The 14867-nt window shown below is 44.8% G+C and overlaps 1 protein-coding gene and 1 long non-coding RNA gene across 2 annotated transcripts in view; both read left to right on the top strand.

The window, feature by feature from the left end:
- ALDH8A1 (aldehyde dehydrogenase 8 family member A1) overlaps positions 1-7115 on the top strand; it is a 28002-nt gene extending 20887 nt beyond the window's left edge. The window contains exon 7 of the mRNA XM_040239274.1: positions 5888-7115. Within this exon, the coding sequence (XP_040095208.1) occupies positions 5888-6340 (453 nt within the window). The 3' untranslated portion in view covers positions 6341-7115. The remainder of the gene's footprint in view (positions 1-5887) is intronic.
- A 4794-nt stretch (positions 7116-11909) lies between these two features.
- Positions 11910-13893, top strand: LOC120863054. The gene is made up of 3 exons (XR_005720911.1): positions 11910-12185; positions 12267-12613; positions 13439-13893. It is a non-coding gene; the product is annotated as an uncharacterized LOC120863054 (long non-coding RNA).
- Positions 13894-14867: the final 974 nt, after the last annotated feature.

Below are 14867 nucleotides of genomic sequence, written 5' to 3'. Positions count from 1 at the left end.
TGTTCCCATCTTGTGAAGCAAGGTGTCAGCCGATGTAAGAGGCTCCCTGGTTCTCTCTCATCTGACTGTTCTGAACTCAGCGATCCATGCTGTAAACCCACGCATGCAAATAAGTGGTGAAAAATAACTTTTGCCTCTTTCCGAATGCTTCCTGTGGAGAAAAGTTACCTTTCCAGGAGCATCTTTCATTAAGCTCAGGCCATGTGAAATTAAAAGACGCTTGCTCCTTGGAAAAGAAGTTATGACCACCTCAACAGCCTATTAAAAAGCAGAGACGTTACTTTGGCAACAAAGGTTCGTCTAGTCAAAGCTATGGTTTTTTCAGTAGTCACGTAGGATGTGACAGTTGGACTATAAAGAAAGCTGAGCGCTGAAGAATTGATGCTTTTGAACTGTGGTGTTGGAGAAGACTCTTGAGAGTCCCTTGGACTACAAGGAGATCCAACTAGTTCATCCTAAAGGAAATGAGTCCTGAATATTCATTGGAAGGACTGATGTTGAAGCTGAAATTCCAGTACTTTGGCCACCTGCTGCGAAGAACTGACTCATTTGAAAAGACCCTGATTCTGGGAATGATTGAGGCGGGAGGAGAAGGGGATGGCAGAAGATGAGATGGCTGGATGGCATCACTGACTCAATGGACATGAGTTTGAGTAAGCTCTGGGAGTTGGTGATGGACAGGGAGGCCTGGTGTGCTGCAGTCCATGGGGTTGCAAAGGGTTGGACACGGCTGAGCGACTGAGTTGAACTGAACTGATGTGGTGTCTGTGCTTAGGCGCTTAGTCGTGTCTGACTCTTTGCACCTCCATGGACTGTAGCCACCAGGCTCCTCTGTCCATGGGATTCTCCAGGCAGGAATACTGGAGTGGGTTGCCATGCCCTCCTCCAGGGGATCTTCCCAACCTGGAGATCGAACCCAGGTCTTCCATATTGCAGGTGGATTCTTTCGTGTCTGAACCACCAGGGAAGCTCAGGCCATGGCACCATCTAAGGTCCCCTGTGCAGTTCACCAACTCACCGGAGACTCAAAGATCGCTTCATCAACTCGGCAGAGAGACTGTTTTTCTATCCTAGGCACTGTCATAATCATTAAGTTCTCCAATGAGGGGAGGTGCATCAGTGAAGCAAATCAGAGTATTTGACTTTCCTGTAGCAGTTGAATGATGTGTAGCCCCTCTATGTGTGTGCATGCACACACACACAAACTCTCTTTTGTGTGTGAAAGAAACCAGCACCATTCACAGGCTCCTATTGGTAGTTACCACTTTTCTTGGTTATATTCTGATTATTTCTCCCTTTTGTCCCATATCGTGAACTCGGACCAAATACAGACTTGCTGGGTTTCCCCGTATTGTAGGTCCTGTGAGCGTTAATGCAATATTTGTGATGCTCAGCGTATTCCTGCTGGCTTAAAGGGGCCGGCCTTCTCTTTAGCCGCCCCCTGCTCCCCGCACCCGCCTGAACTCCACCACAGGCTCTCCTCCAGGAAACTCTGCTTTCCAACAACAAGCAGCCTCTGGCTGTGTGAGCTACTCTACCCCATGTGGGCAGCAGGACCTTTGTCTACTGAGCTCTGGTTCCATTCGGAGGAGAAGAGTAAACAAAGCCAGCTTCTGACCCTGTTGTTGCACTGTTCAGTCACTCAGTTGTGTGTCTGACTCTTTGCAGCCTCATGGACTGCAGCACATCAGGCTTTCCTGTCCTCCACCATCTCCTGGAGCGTGCTCAGACTCATGTCCATTGAGTCAGTGATGCCATCCAACCATCTCATCCTGGTACCCCCTTCTCCTCCTGCCCTCAGTCTTTCTCAGCATCAGAGTCTGACCCTGTGGTGCCCTTTAGATGATGCCTCATGATGACAAGACAGTCAAGAGGAGACCACTTAAAATCTAGTTGTGTTAAGCTCAAACACACTGCCCTTTTAAGACATCCATCTTGAAAAGAGGGTACCTCATGGTCAGGAAGCAACAGTTAGAACTGGACATGGAACAACAGACTGGTTCCAAATAGGAAAAGGAGTGCGACAAGGCTGTATATTGTCACCCTGCTTATTTAGTAGAAGAAACACAAGCTGGAATCAAGATTGCCGGGAGAAATATCACTAACCTCAGATATGCAGGTGACACCACCCTTGTGGCAGAAAGTGAAGAGGAACTAAAGAGTCTCTTGATAAAAGTAAAAGAGGAGACTGAAAAAGTTGGCTTAACGCTCAACATTCAGAAAACTAAGATCATGGCATCCGGTCCCATCACTTCATGGGAAATAGATGGGGAAACAGTGGAAACAGTGTCAGACTTTATTTTTGGGGGGCTCCAAAATCACTGCAGATGGTGACTGCAACCATGAAATTAAAAGACACTTACTCCTTGGAAGAAAAGTTATGACCAACCTAGATAGCATATTCAAAAGCAGAGACATTACTTTGCCAACTAAGGTCCGTCTAGTCAAGGCTATGGTTTTTCCAGTGGTCATGTATGGATGTGAGAGTTGGACTGTGAAGAAGGCTGAGTGCCGAAGAATTGATGCTTTTGAACTGTGGTGTTGGAGAAGACTCTTGAGGGTCCCCTGGACTGCAAGGAGATCCAACCAGTCCATTCTGAAGGAGATCAGCCCTGGGATTTCTTTGGAAGGAATGATGCTAAAGCTGAAACTCCAGTACTTTGGCCACCTCATGAGAAGAATTGACTCATTGGAAAAGACTCTGATGCGGGGAGGGATTGGAGGCAGGAGGAGAAGGGGACGACCGAGGATGAGATGGCTGGATGGCATCACTGACTCGATGGACATGAGTCTGAGTGAACTCTGGGAGTTGGTGATGGACAGGGAGGCCTGGTGTGCTGCGATTCATGGGGTCGCAAAGAGTCGGACATGACTGAATGACTGAACTAACTAACTAACATGGGGTCGCAAAGAATCGGACATGACTGAGTGACTGCACGCACACACACGCACGCACACACACACACACACCCCTCAAAAATTTCTAAGGTTCTACTGGAAGATGTTGCAGTGTTAAATTTTTTTTTTCACAGTTAAAAACTTAAAAATAGTATTTATCATCAGCCATTTATTTTTATATTTTAGGGAAGAACAATACAGATGGTATTTCCATTATTCTAATGCACACAAAAGTGCAGGTAGCTGTGGGGTTCCCCTTGTTTTGTGGGTCCATGGGGAGATCTCTCAGCTCTGCTTGTAGTAACCCTCACACACACTCAAAGTCTCGGAACCATCCTGCTGAGGTTTAGAGGGTCCCTGGACACCTGCCATCCTCACTGCTCCGCCCAGAACATGTGTGCCTGGATGCCAGGAGTCGCAGCTTTACCCTCTGGGTCTCTCACCACATGAACCCCGGGAGGTGGGCTTTAACAGCTCAAGTCTTGTGAGGGGACCCTGTGTGTCTCTGCCCTTTGAGAAGGAGCCAGTGGAAGCAGCTCGGGAAGCATATGTGTGTCTTTTTCAGGCTGCAGTTCTTCTCAGTTCAGTCTGCCAAACCTTATTCTGGGATCAAGGAGGCAGCAGACAGGCTCCACTGGTGGTCGTGTTTCCTCGCCTTTCACCAGGAAGCTGTGGGGGCTGCGAGTCAAGGAGAGGCCGGCCGCCATCTTGGCGTCCCAACCCTCCTCTTCTGCAATGGGTCTCTGACTTCTCCAAACCGACGTAGCCACGCGATCTTTGTGTCCATCCTACTTCTGTGGGATTGTCACAACAGATGGAGATGCGGCGACCAAAGAACCCAACTGGAGCACGTGACGGATGTTCTGTAATGGCAAAGGGCTCCTAGGTGCAGGCGTGTCTCCTCAGGTTCCCAGTGACGGCAGGGGAGGCCCGGGAAATGGCAGGTGACTTTATCCTCAGGGGATGCAGAAATGTCTCCCTTGTCTCTTTCACAGGGTTGCTTTTCGTTTTTGTTTTTCTTTTTACTCTCTGGAATCCTCACCTACTTGACTGTCTGGAGAATCTGGCTCTAGGCCAGCCTCCCAAAGATGCAAGTAACTAGAGAAAGAGAAGGCTGGATGTTGACAGTGAGGCTGGAGGAAGCACAGAGGAAGTTCATGGGTTTATCCCCCAGTAAGGCCAAGCTTTGGGTCTAACTAAGGTCCACTCTTTTATTTATTTATTTTTAAACCAAAAACATTTTGTATTGAGGTATAGCCGATTAGCACTGCTGTGACAGTTTCAGTTGAACCGTGAAGGGACTCAGTCATACATATACATCATTCTCCCCCAAACCCAGCTTCCTGTCCTCCTTTGTCAGTTAGGAAAACTGGCACACAGAGTAGGGGACATCCTTGAAGTCTCACAGCTTGCGGATGTCAGATTGTGCATTATACGGTCATCATCACCGTCACCATTAACACAAACAGCAGCATCTGACCTTCAGAAATTTTGCTATGTGGCAGGTGTCACGCTAAGGACTTTAAATACATTATCGTATTTAGTCTTTGCAAGAACCTGTGAAAGAGGTGGCGCAGTCAATCCCATTTTTCTGATGAGGAAACCGAGGCCTAGAGCATTTGAATCCTTCAGCTGGTAAGGACTTGAGATTGGAGCACTACTGGACTCCTAAGCCCGCTCTTCCAACCTCCAGGCTTTGATTTTTAAGTCCAAAATTACCAAGTGCTTGACAATTCTCTGCTCTCTCCTCTCAAGGAAAGGTATTAGAGGAATATTTCATTCCATTTTGTATCACCTTTATCTGTCACAAGGTTGTTTTTCTGAGCTAGGAGTGTAGATATCATTGTGTTATCTGGGGATATTTTCTCTAGAAAAGAAATTCAGTTTCATGTGAGTCACCTTATATGCTAAATTCGATGAATTCACAATTTGAAAACCGACACTTCCCTTCACATTTTATTATCCTAAAAGCTTCAAAGAGAGAATTGTGTAATTTTGCTTAGACATGATCATCTGAAGGCAGAGTGCTCCTTGCACTGTTTGAATTGCTGCTGAAAATCCTGGCTCTACATCCAGCCGGGCCTCTGGAGACTCACCTGCACACACCCTGTTCACACAAAATGCTGCCTCTTGGCATCTTTTAATTAATGTGAGTGTGCTGCTTCAAAAGGGGCAAGAGAGTAGGAGAAAGAGAATTCTATATTGTTTATCAGCCATATGAACTATGTATGCTTTCGGAGATTCACTTATGTCATCAGCAAATAGAGGACAATAATATGTAGCTAGCTAATAGAGTTTTGAGAGAATTATGTGAGAATGTGTTAAAAGCACTTATCCACATGCCTGGCTCTTAGACATTAAATAAACAACTCTCCTTATCTTACCTGTGAGGGCTGACTGGCCAGATGATGGTTAGAGCATGTCTGCCCTCAGGCTTTCCAGCTGAGTGGAAATATAATCAACCTTAGATTTTATGGGGGGAATAGCCTTATATGTCTTTCCTGTGCGTGCATGCTCAGTTGTGTCTGACTCTTTTCCACCCCATGGACTGTAGCCTACCAGGCTCCTTCATCCATGGGATTCTCCAACACGAATACTGGAGTGGGTTGCCATTTCCCACTCCAATATGTCTTTCCTGCTGCTGCTGCTGCTAAGTCGCTTCAGTTGTGTCCAACTCTGTGCGACCCCATAGATGGCAGCCCACCAGGCTTCCCCGTCCCTGGGATTCTCCAGGCAAGAACACTGAAGTGGGTTGCCATTTCCTTCTCCAATGCATGAGAGTAAAAAGTGAAAGTGAAGTCGGTCAGTCGTGTCCGACTCTTAGCGACCCTATGGACTACAGCCCACCAGGCTCCTCCATCTATGGGATTTTCCAGGCAAGAGTACTGGGGTGGGGTATGTCTTTCCTAGGTGCTTGAAAAATATTGAATTTTCTCTGTGCTATGTGAAGACAAATGATAAGTTGTTACAATGTTTTTTATCTGCCCAGGTCAGAAGTTACATCAAGAAAGCTCGCATGGAAGGGGCCCAAATTCTGTGTGGTGAGGGAGTGGATAAGTTGAACCTTCCCCCCAGGAATCAGGCAGGGTACTTCATGCTTCCCACGGTGATAACAGATGTTAAGGACGAGTCCTGCTGCATGAAGGAAGAGATATTTGGTCCAGTGACGTGTGTCGTCCCCTTTGATAGTGAAGAGGAAGTGATTCAAAGAGCCAACAATGTTAAATATGGACTGGCTGCTACCGTGTGGTCAGGCAACGTGGGGCGTGTCCACCGGGTGGCCAAGAAGTTACAGTCAGGCTTGGTCTGGACCAACTGCTGGCTCATTAGAGAGCTGAACCTACCTTTCGGGGGGATGAAGAGTTCTGGGGTGGGCAGAGAAGGAGCCAAAGACTCTTACGAATTCTTCACTGAAGTCAAAACCATCACTGTTAAACACTGACCTCGGCCAGTGCAGAAGCTGATGCCTGGCTACAGAGAATCAGTCGTCCAGTGTGGTGAAAAGAAATCCCTCATAAATTTCAGCCAAGTCTTGACTCAGCAGAAGATTCTCTCTATAGCTTATCCTCTGTACTCAGTATTTTTACCGACTGGTGAAAAGATGCTTGCTCTTTTCAGTGAGGAGTCAAAGAAGAGAAGATCTCTGAGTAGGAAGGCATACAAAGGAAGCCACACAAACATTGGGCTCCTCCTATGTTGTGTTTTTATTGTTTTTTTTTTCATCATTTTGATTCAATTCTTAAAAATTCACAGATAATTAGTTTCTTTTTTTCATTTGCAAGTATATGGTTAAAAAAAAATCTACAAAGTCAAAGAGAAACGCATCACCATAATCTCTAACTTTGGGGAGATTGCAAAATGGTCTCTCCATCCATCAGCCACTAGCATGGCTCATTAGGAATTGACTGTACCTCATTATGCAAGGGGGCTTTGAATGTTGATGATGTAATTTATGTGGGATTTGTCAGAGTAACCATATATGGTTGGTCCTACTAAATATATCTTTATGAGGACAAAGAAAAATGAAATAATGATTACTTTTGGAAGAAACTCAGAACAAGGAGAGTTTGATATTTTCCTACTATGGAGTCTAATCAATTCCAATTCAAAGTGTATGTATCTCAGGAAACTTAAAATTTTCGAATATTGTATGGCTGAGTCTCTTTGCTGTCTACCTATAGCTATGACAAAATTGTTAACTATACCCTAGTATAAAAATGTTACTAATCTTAGAGGAAACAATAAATGTTAAATAATTTTAGCAAGCAGTCACCTTCTTCATGAATTGTCCTTTATTCTTATCTTCATCCTCTTAGGAGCATAGACTTTTTACCAAGTATTAGTGGTATTCTTAGCTCTTTTTTCCCGAATCTCCCAATGTTCAGAGGAGAAATCTGAGATTTGCAGACATTAAGTAGCACACCCGAGGTCCCACAAATGATGTGGGGAAAGGAAGGACTTGAATCCAGGGCTCGCAGATGCCATACCCTATGATTTCTGGCCATTTCATGCTTACCTTGGGTACTTCAGAAAGATGAAGTCCTTAGGCTTCCCTGGTGGCTCAGATGGTAAAGAATCTGCCTGTAATGCAGGAAACTTGGGTTTGATCCCTGGGTCAGGAGAGCCTCGAAGAAGCAAATGTCAACCCACTCCAGTATTCTTGCCTGGGGAATCCCATGGACAGCGGAGCCTGGTGGGCTACAGTTTATGGGGTCACAAGGACTTGAACACAACTGAGCAACTAACACTTCACACTTCAGTGGTTTGTAGAACACATCATGTTGGGTCTCCCCTCTGTATCTCCCTCCTGCTTTGCCTCTCCCTCCTCTCTCCTGCCTTACTCCACTCAGCCATGCAACCCAATCTATGCAGCCAGCCCTTTCCCAAGTTCTGGTATGGTCCTTCCCACACTGACCAAAACTATCTGTTCACCTGTCTCTCTTCCTGATGGGATGGGAGTTGCCAAAGGTCACGGCAGACGTTCCTCCCCTCTGAAGTCTCAGAGTCACAGTCCAGTGCCTGGCTGTGCACAGAGGGCACCCAGAACGAGTCACAAGATGCAACGAGGTCTTCCTGGGGCCCCAGTGTATTGGTTGCATGATGTACGGGGGATTGGGGCAGGTGTACAAAATAATTTTATCATTTTTTGTGTAGGATTTAGCATACGTTGGCTTGTTTACAAATGCTGAAAATTATAAGTCCCTTGAGGTCACGTGATAGTGTCAGATTATAGCTGGTTCTTAGCTTCTACCTTCTACCCCCTCTCGTTTCCTCGCTTTCCCTCTTCCCTGGCTAGGGTCCCTTAACCTTGATCAGGTAAGTCTAGGACCAATTGTGAGTGTCAGCAGGAAGAAATTCAGTAGCTCCAGTGTCTAAGAATGTATATCTTCACTCTTGTAGTTGATCTGGCCCAAGCTTCATCCTTATTTCTAACACCTAAGCCCTATCTTCAGTCCAAATTTTGACAACTGAAGCTCTTAGCTCCTGGTGCCTGAATACCCATCTCCCAACATGCTGGTTTTCTGTCCAGGAATTGGTCCTCTCTGGAATTTGGAGTCAGCCCTGTCCAGGATCTGGATCCTGCCTTGTGGAGGTGCCTGCTTCCTGCCGACAGACATCCCGGGGGCCATTTCACTGCTTCTGTGTCTCTTGTGGTCTCTAGAAGCTCCCCAGGGCTCACATGTCAGTCTCATGGATGCAGATTTGACCAAAGGCTGTTCTCCCTCAACTCACCACTGCCTTGGTTCTCAGCTCTTCAAACCATTAGATACAATGTCTTAGCACCCCTGTTAGACCTTTCCTCATCAGTTCTGTCCCAAGTGGGTGAGTTTAGTTCTAAGACCTTATCCTTCTCGCCATCTCATACCCGCTAAGGTACCATTTGTGTCTGTGCCTGCCCCACTACAGAGTTCCACCTGAGCGGAGTGCTGCCTTGGTGTTTGTGTCGGGGGAGGGTGGTGAGTTTGCTCAGAACTGAAATAAAAAATCAAGAGAGATGTTGGCACAGAGCCTGAGATAACTAGGTCCCTTTGCTTGCCACGCAGAGGAGGCGGAAGGAAAGGCAACCCCACCTAGCAGTGAAATCCACCAAAGAATTTCACTTTCCATGGTGAAGTCCTCCTCACTTTCATAGTTATGAGGATACCAGCTGGACTGTCCACATACCCTAAAAAGAAGCCTGTCTCTGATCCCCTCACACACAGACATGTAAAGTTAGTCCCCCATTCAGTGATGAATTTCATGGGTAAATTGTCCTTCCAAACTGCAAAGAATAACTTTGCGAATTACCTATAATAATCAGCCAGCATGCTTTTTTATTAAAAAACAAAATTACTGACCAATCAGGGATCATCAAATATTTGGTAAAAGAGAAATATCAAGATGTGTGAAAAGTGACGGACCACAGGAGAAATGCAAAAGGAAGATGACAAAAAAAATTGCATTAGCATCTTCAGAGAGGTCTGAGACAACAGTGGATTCACACAGAAGATTAGGCAGCTGTGAAAAAAGAGCAGGCAGAAAACAGGAAAGAAGCCACGACAAATTAAACATTCCCCAAATACATTTAAAAAATCAGTAGAATTGAATCACTGGTTTGACTGAAAACTAAATTAGTATCTGGAAGATAGAGTTGAGAAAATAGCTCAGAATGTACAGAATGACTGAAAAGGAAAATATCCAAGAGCTGAAATGGCAGATAGATCTAGAAACTTATTAATATGTAACTAATCCACACTCAGAGAACAAAAATGAGTAATGAAATAAATTAGAAAAGATAATTTCCCTGAACTAAAAAAAAAAAAAGATTTTCAGATGGAAAATATTCACCAAGTGCCAAGCACTAGTCTGTTGAAAATCTGAAATTCCTAATATAAAGCTTGTGGAGAGAATTACCAGGATATCTACCAAAAAAAAAAAAAGAAGCCACACAAAGTAAAAAATACAAAAAAATGCCCTAGAAGACTGTCATCATACTTTACATTAATATTATTGATGCTAGAAGACAGTGGAACAAGACTTCAAAGTTCTCAGGGAAAATTGTTTGAGCCTCATTTAATAGCCAGCAAACTGTTACTTCAGAATTAAGGCAAAGTAAGTTATCCAGTGACTCAGAAATTTTCTCCTATGTCCTCCTCCTGGAATGACTTGGGGATATAGAAAAAGAAAACTGAATGCAATGAGCAGAACTGTCTGAGGAATAAAATGGAAAGACATTTCAAGTTATCAGCTGTTAATCAGGCCTAGAAAGCAGTTGGCTCAAATTAGAACAGGGGAGATAGGAGACAGTGAGTGGAGAACATTGATTAAAAATATGTTTAATAATCTGGACGGTCTTAGACATGTAAAAAGTACATGTAGGCTATTCTATCCATTAGAATAAAAGAAACAAAAAGCTATTTAGATAGCATGATAAGACAAGGCGAACTAAAATGTGACATGACTTGGAAAAATTGAAGGTGTAAGCGTAAAAAGAATCCATTTTCCCATTTTTTTGGTATGGAAATTTTTGGTAACATAAAAATCACATTTCTATCTTTATGGGCCTTACACACTACTTAATACTAAAATTAATATTTATATATTTTGAATATATAAGAAAGATTAAAGGCAAAAGGAGAAGAGAGTGGCAGAGGATGAGATGGTTAGACAGCATCACTGACTCGGTGGACATAAGTTTGAGCAAACTCCAGGAGATAGTGAAGACAGGGAAGAAAGACTGGCCCGCTACAGTCCATGGGGTTGCAGAGTCAAACATGACTTAGCCACTGAATAACAACGTTTTGAATATCTCAATATCTGTTGCTGCTGCTGCTACTGCTGCTAAATCGCTTCAGTCGTGTCCGACCCTGTGCGACCCCATAGAGGGCAGCCCACCAGGCTCCCCCGTCCCTGGGATTCTCCAGGCAAGAACACTGGAGTGGGTTGCCATTTCCTTCTCCAATGCATGAAAGTGAAAAGTGAAAGTGAAGTCGCTCAGTCGTGTCTGACTCTAGCGACCCCATGGACTGCAGCCCACCAGGCTCCTCCGCCCATGGGATTTGCCAGGCAAGAGTCCTGGAGTGGGGTGCCATTGTGTTACTGGTTTTCAATTTTTAAAGTCAAACTATTTTGGAAACTTAACTAAGTTAAGCTTGGAAGGTGTCCTCCAGTGCCCTGAGTGTGCCTGTCTGCCCAGCATGACGTTCTAGAGGCTGACCCAGGAGAACCCTCTTCCCATCTCACCCGTCCTTTCCCTCCTACAAACACAAGGAAGATAAGAAGCCCTTCTGGCCCTCCGTAGTGAATGTTCCCCTAAGCCAGAGTCTAGACTTTTAAAAGAAATCTCCAAAGCTTGTGGTCCTTTCTTCTGGATTTGCTTAACTCCTGACAATTTGCTTAATCCTTTTCTTGGAGGTGTCAACAGCTTCCTGTGACCCCCATTAACAGTGGGTGGATCCACCCCAGAATGTCTCATTGATGAGCCCCTCATAGCAGGCTTTGCGGATGGCCCGTTTCAGGGCGTACTTTGAGGAAGACATTGTGTTCATGTGTGTCTAAAGCAAACCTCTGGAATGTGTCCCGGTGTTCGTTCGTCTAACGGTCCCGAGCACTCACACCGTCAGTTTCTGTTGCCACGCTTGTCACTGCCACCATCAGTACTGACTCACTCAGGGACCTTGTGCAAATCACTGGCGTCAATAGTCTGTGGCTTCTGCCAAACTAATGCTAGGTAGCTCTTCTGGGAAGAGTCGTATTTCTGACTGCAGCTGGCCATTCATCAAGCGTCTGGAATTGGCCCTAATCTTGTCTGTTGGCCCCGGATATGCCATCTTCCCGCTCTGATTAAGCTTTCCCATCCCACACCTCATTGCCTCCTCATCCACATTCCTCGGCCCAATCTTTATTTCAGGAGATATCATTGTTCTCCAATCTCATATAATTACCATTGCAGTGTGACTCAACAGTATCCAATGAAGCACTGAAAAATACTCCTTGGAACAGAAAGGACTGGGGGAGTCATTGAATCATAACAAGGTAGAGTTGCCAGGGACCTTGAGCTCACCATGTCCAGCTCCCGCCTCCTCCCACATGGACAACTGAGGCACGGGGGATTATCTGACTTGCCAAAGATCTTAACAGCAAACAAAGCCTCTCAGTGGAATTAGACATACAGAGATAAAAGTATGGGAGGGATAGAGGTATTCTGAGGACAATGGAAAGAATTGCAAGTTCTGATAAGTATTTTGGATTTCCAACAGATAATAAGCAGCTGGCCTCTGTCTCCACTGAGGATAAGATATGGGGATGTGTGTATGGGGGGAAGGTTCTTAATTACAGTTTGAGTTTTTATGTAAAAGAGGTACTTCATTTCAATGTTTCTTTTTCAGAAATAGGGAATGGTGGAGGAGGGTGGGGACCCTTTTCTGGACTCTAAGCAAGGGTGGTGCCCCTGTCAGGGGCAGAGGAGCGGCAGGGTGAGGTGGGGGAGCCCTGGACAATATTGCGCAATGTCTGACAGCAAGGGCGGCGTCCCGCGCACCAGGTGCCCGCTGCCTGTGTGGCTGAGCGGGCCCTGAGTGCTCTCCCCGAAACCTCTCAAGGGGTCCGCTTATCTGATTACAAGGTCTGCTGCTGGGAAATGAACAGCAGGGACGGATGAGTCCCTAAACAGAAGAAATCTGATTTTCCTGCAACATCCCTTCGAAATCAAAGCATGTAAGAATCATCAAGACAGGTAAAAACTTGATGATCACCTTATTTATCTCTTGGGTGGGGGTGGGGTTGAATTTTTAAACCATTTCTCTGATGTTTCAAGTTCAGCAAAATACATGCTTCTGGAGTTCATTTTTGCATTCAGTTCAGGTATCTTCTGGGAAATACACTCACACTCAGTAGTAATAAATCACCAGGAAGCAGGTCTAAGGGGTTATTTATAACTCCTCGGGATCCCATGGCCCCTGGCTGGCACTTGGGCTGAGTTAGTGGTCTGCGGTCAGACTGCGGTTCCATCATCAGGATGGACATGCCCTGTTCCCGGTGGAAGCGACAGAAAACGCTGATGAAGCACTTGCCCTGAGCTGTGACTGCACTCGCTCCGCCCTCTGCCCTTCCTCTGATGGCCTAAATAAAGCCAGAGAGTTCACATCGCCTGGACAGTGGTTGCAGGGAATGTACTGCACCCTTTCCTCAGGATGTTCTTAGTGCATCCTAATCTTGAGTAAGACTAACTCCATGAACTTTAAGGTTAGAAACAATTAGACAAGAAAATCCCTTCTTTAGATTTCTTGTAACTGTCAAAAAGAGATGACTAGTGAAAACATTGCCCCATGCCAGACTTCTCACTCTTGTGAACCTTTGAACCATATTGTTTATTAGAAAGAATATGACAGTCTCCTGGTGTGATAAGGTGAGCCATTACTATTTCTGCCTTTTGACTGTTTCTTTATGCTTTGTTATGCATCACAACTATCCACATAGCCCTAGAAACCTAAATAAATGCTGTGATTATTCCAGACTGTTCAGCACACTGACCCTGTCATTCACCTCTCCTTCATTACAGGAAAATCCTGCTTCTGTCCTCATCAATCCATTTTGGAAAAATGACTTAAATCTTGGCAACTATAGATAGCTTTGTATATCCTATATGGATTGCTTTAGAGGTCAGGAATACAGAAGGCAGCATTTAATTTTCAAGTTCTGAAGGATGTGAAGATGGCCTAGTCCTGTTTCCTCCCCCAAGGACTTTTTTTCATCATTTATGTATTTTGAAACATATGTAAGTGTCCTCTGTGTGTTTTCCATGCAGTGCTCTGAAGATGAGTTTCAACATTGTTTCATTCTCTGCGGAGTGTAAACTCCTGGAAGGCAGGGGTTGTATTTTATGTTAGATGAATGCCAGGATTTTTCTTTATTCCTGCAAATCCTAGATCAGTGCCTTTGACAGCGTGGGAACTGAATACAAGTTTACTGTACTTAGACTGAATTTAATAAAAATAAGCATCATTGTGTGACTATCTCACCTGTCTTTGGTTCTGGAGAAATAATGCATGGTTTACAGTGAGGCTGAGACTGATTAGCCTACAGTTAGGCTAATCTTGACTGATTTCTGGGTAGGCCCATCCATCCCACAAACACGAGTACAGAAATCAGGTGTCCTGGCCCATCAGACAACATAAAATCTGAAGCCAGGCTGCTTGTTTCTTGGCAGAGGGTTGTGGCCCAAGTGGTAGGTAATGGGGTCAGGCCCTCAGACCACTCAGGAGGTGTGGCCTGGCCCAGGTCTTGTTCAGGTGCAGAGTATTCAGAGAGTTCCTCTAAACCACCACTCAGGAAGGGCGTAGGCTTCACTGTGTGGCTGAAAGGCAATGGTTGTACCACCACTGCCTTAGGTCTCCTGGAATGACTCATCGAATTTCTGTAATACTCTCCAAAATGTGTGTTTGGCATCTGAAGGAGGAAGAAACACTCTGTACTTGAAGATGCAAGAGAGACTGTAGGTACTGAAGTCAATCTAATGACAAAATGTTAAATTGGCAGCATGAGCTATGGTTTTGTGGGAATTTAAAATCAGATATGTATTGACTCAAGTGTTTTGGGTTAAACTCACTAAAGCAATAATTTGTACCTTATAAAATGAAGCCTTTTGGTGGGGTGATCTGGCCGTTCAATGAAGAGGTGACATCATGGACCAGAAAAGTCCCTGGGGCCAAAGTTTGGACATGTCATTCACAAACTTCTATTTTCATCTCCTGAAAACCCTAAAGCCATTATTTTCCTTCCTTCAACCCTTTCTTCCTACGATGGTTCCTTTATTGTGGCAAATGCAAATTCTGAATTCTATCCGTGGGTGAGAAATAAAAATTTTCACCTTATTTCTGTAGCATAGAAAAAAAAAAAAAGAAAAACTTTTCCTATATATTCTTAGGTTTATACCTGGGGCCTATATATTAAACTGACAAGAGATTAACAAGAGCAAAGGCATCACAATT

This window comes from Oryx dammah, unplaced genomic scaffold, assembly GCF_014754425.2.
Source record: "Oryx dammah isolate SB20612 unplaced genomic scaffold, SCBI_Odam_1.1 HiC_scaffold_4, whole genome shotgun sequence".
Classification (NCBI taxonomy): domain Eukaryota; kingdom Metazoa; phylum Chordata; class Mammalia; order Artiodactyla; family Bovidae; genus Oryx; species Oryx dammah.
This window is presented reverse-complemented; position numbering and strand designations above follow the sequence as displayed.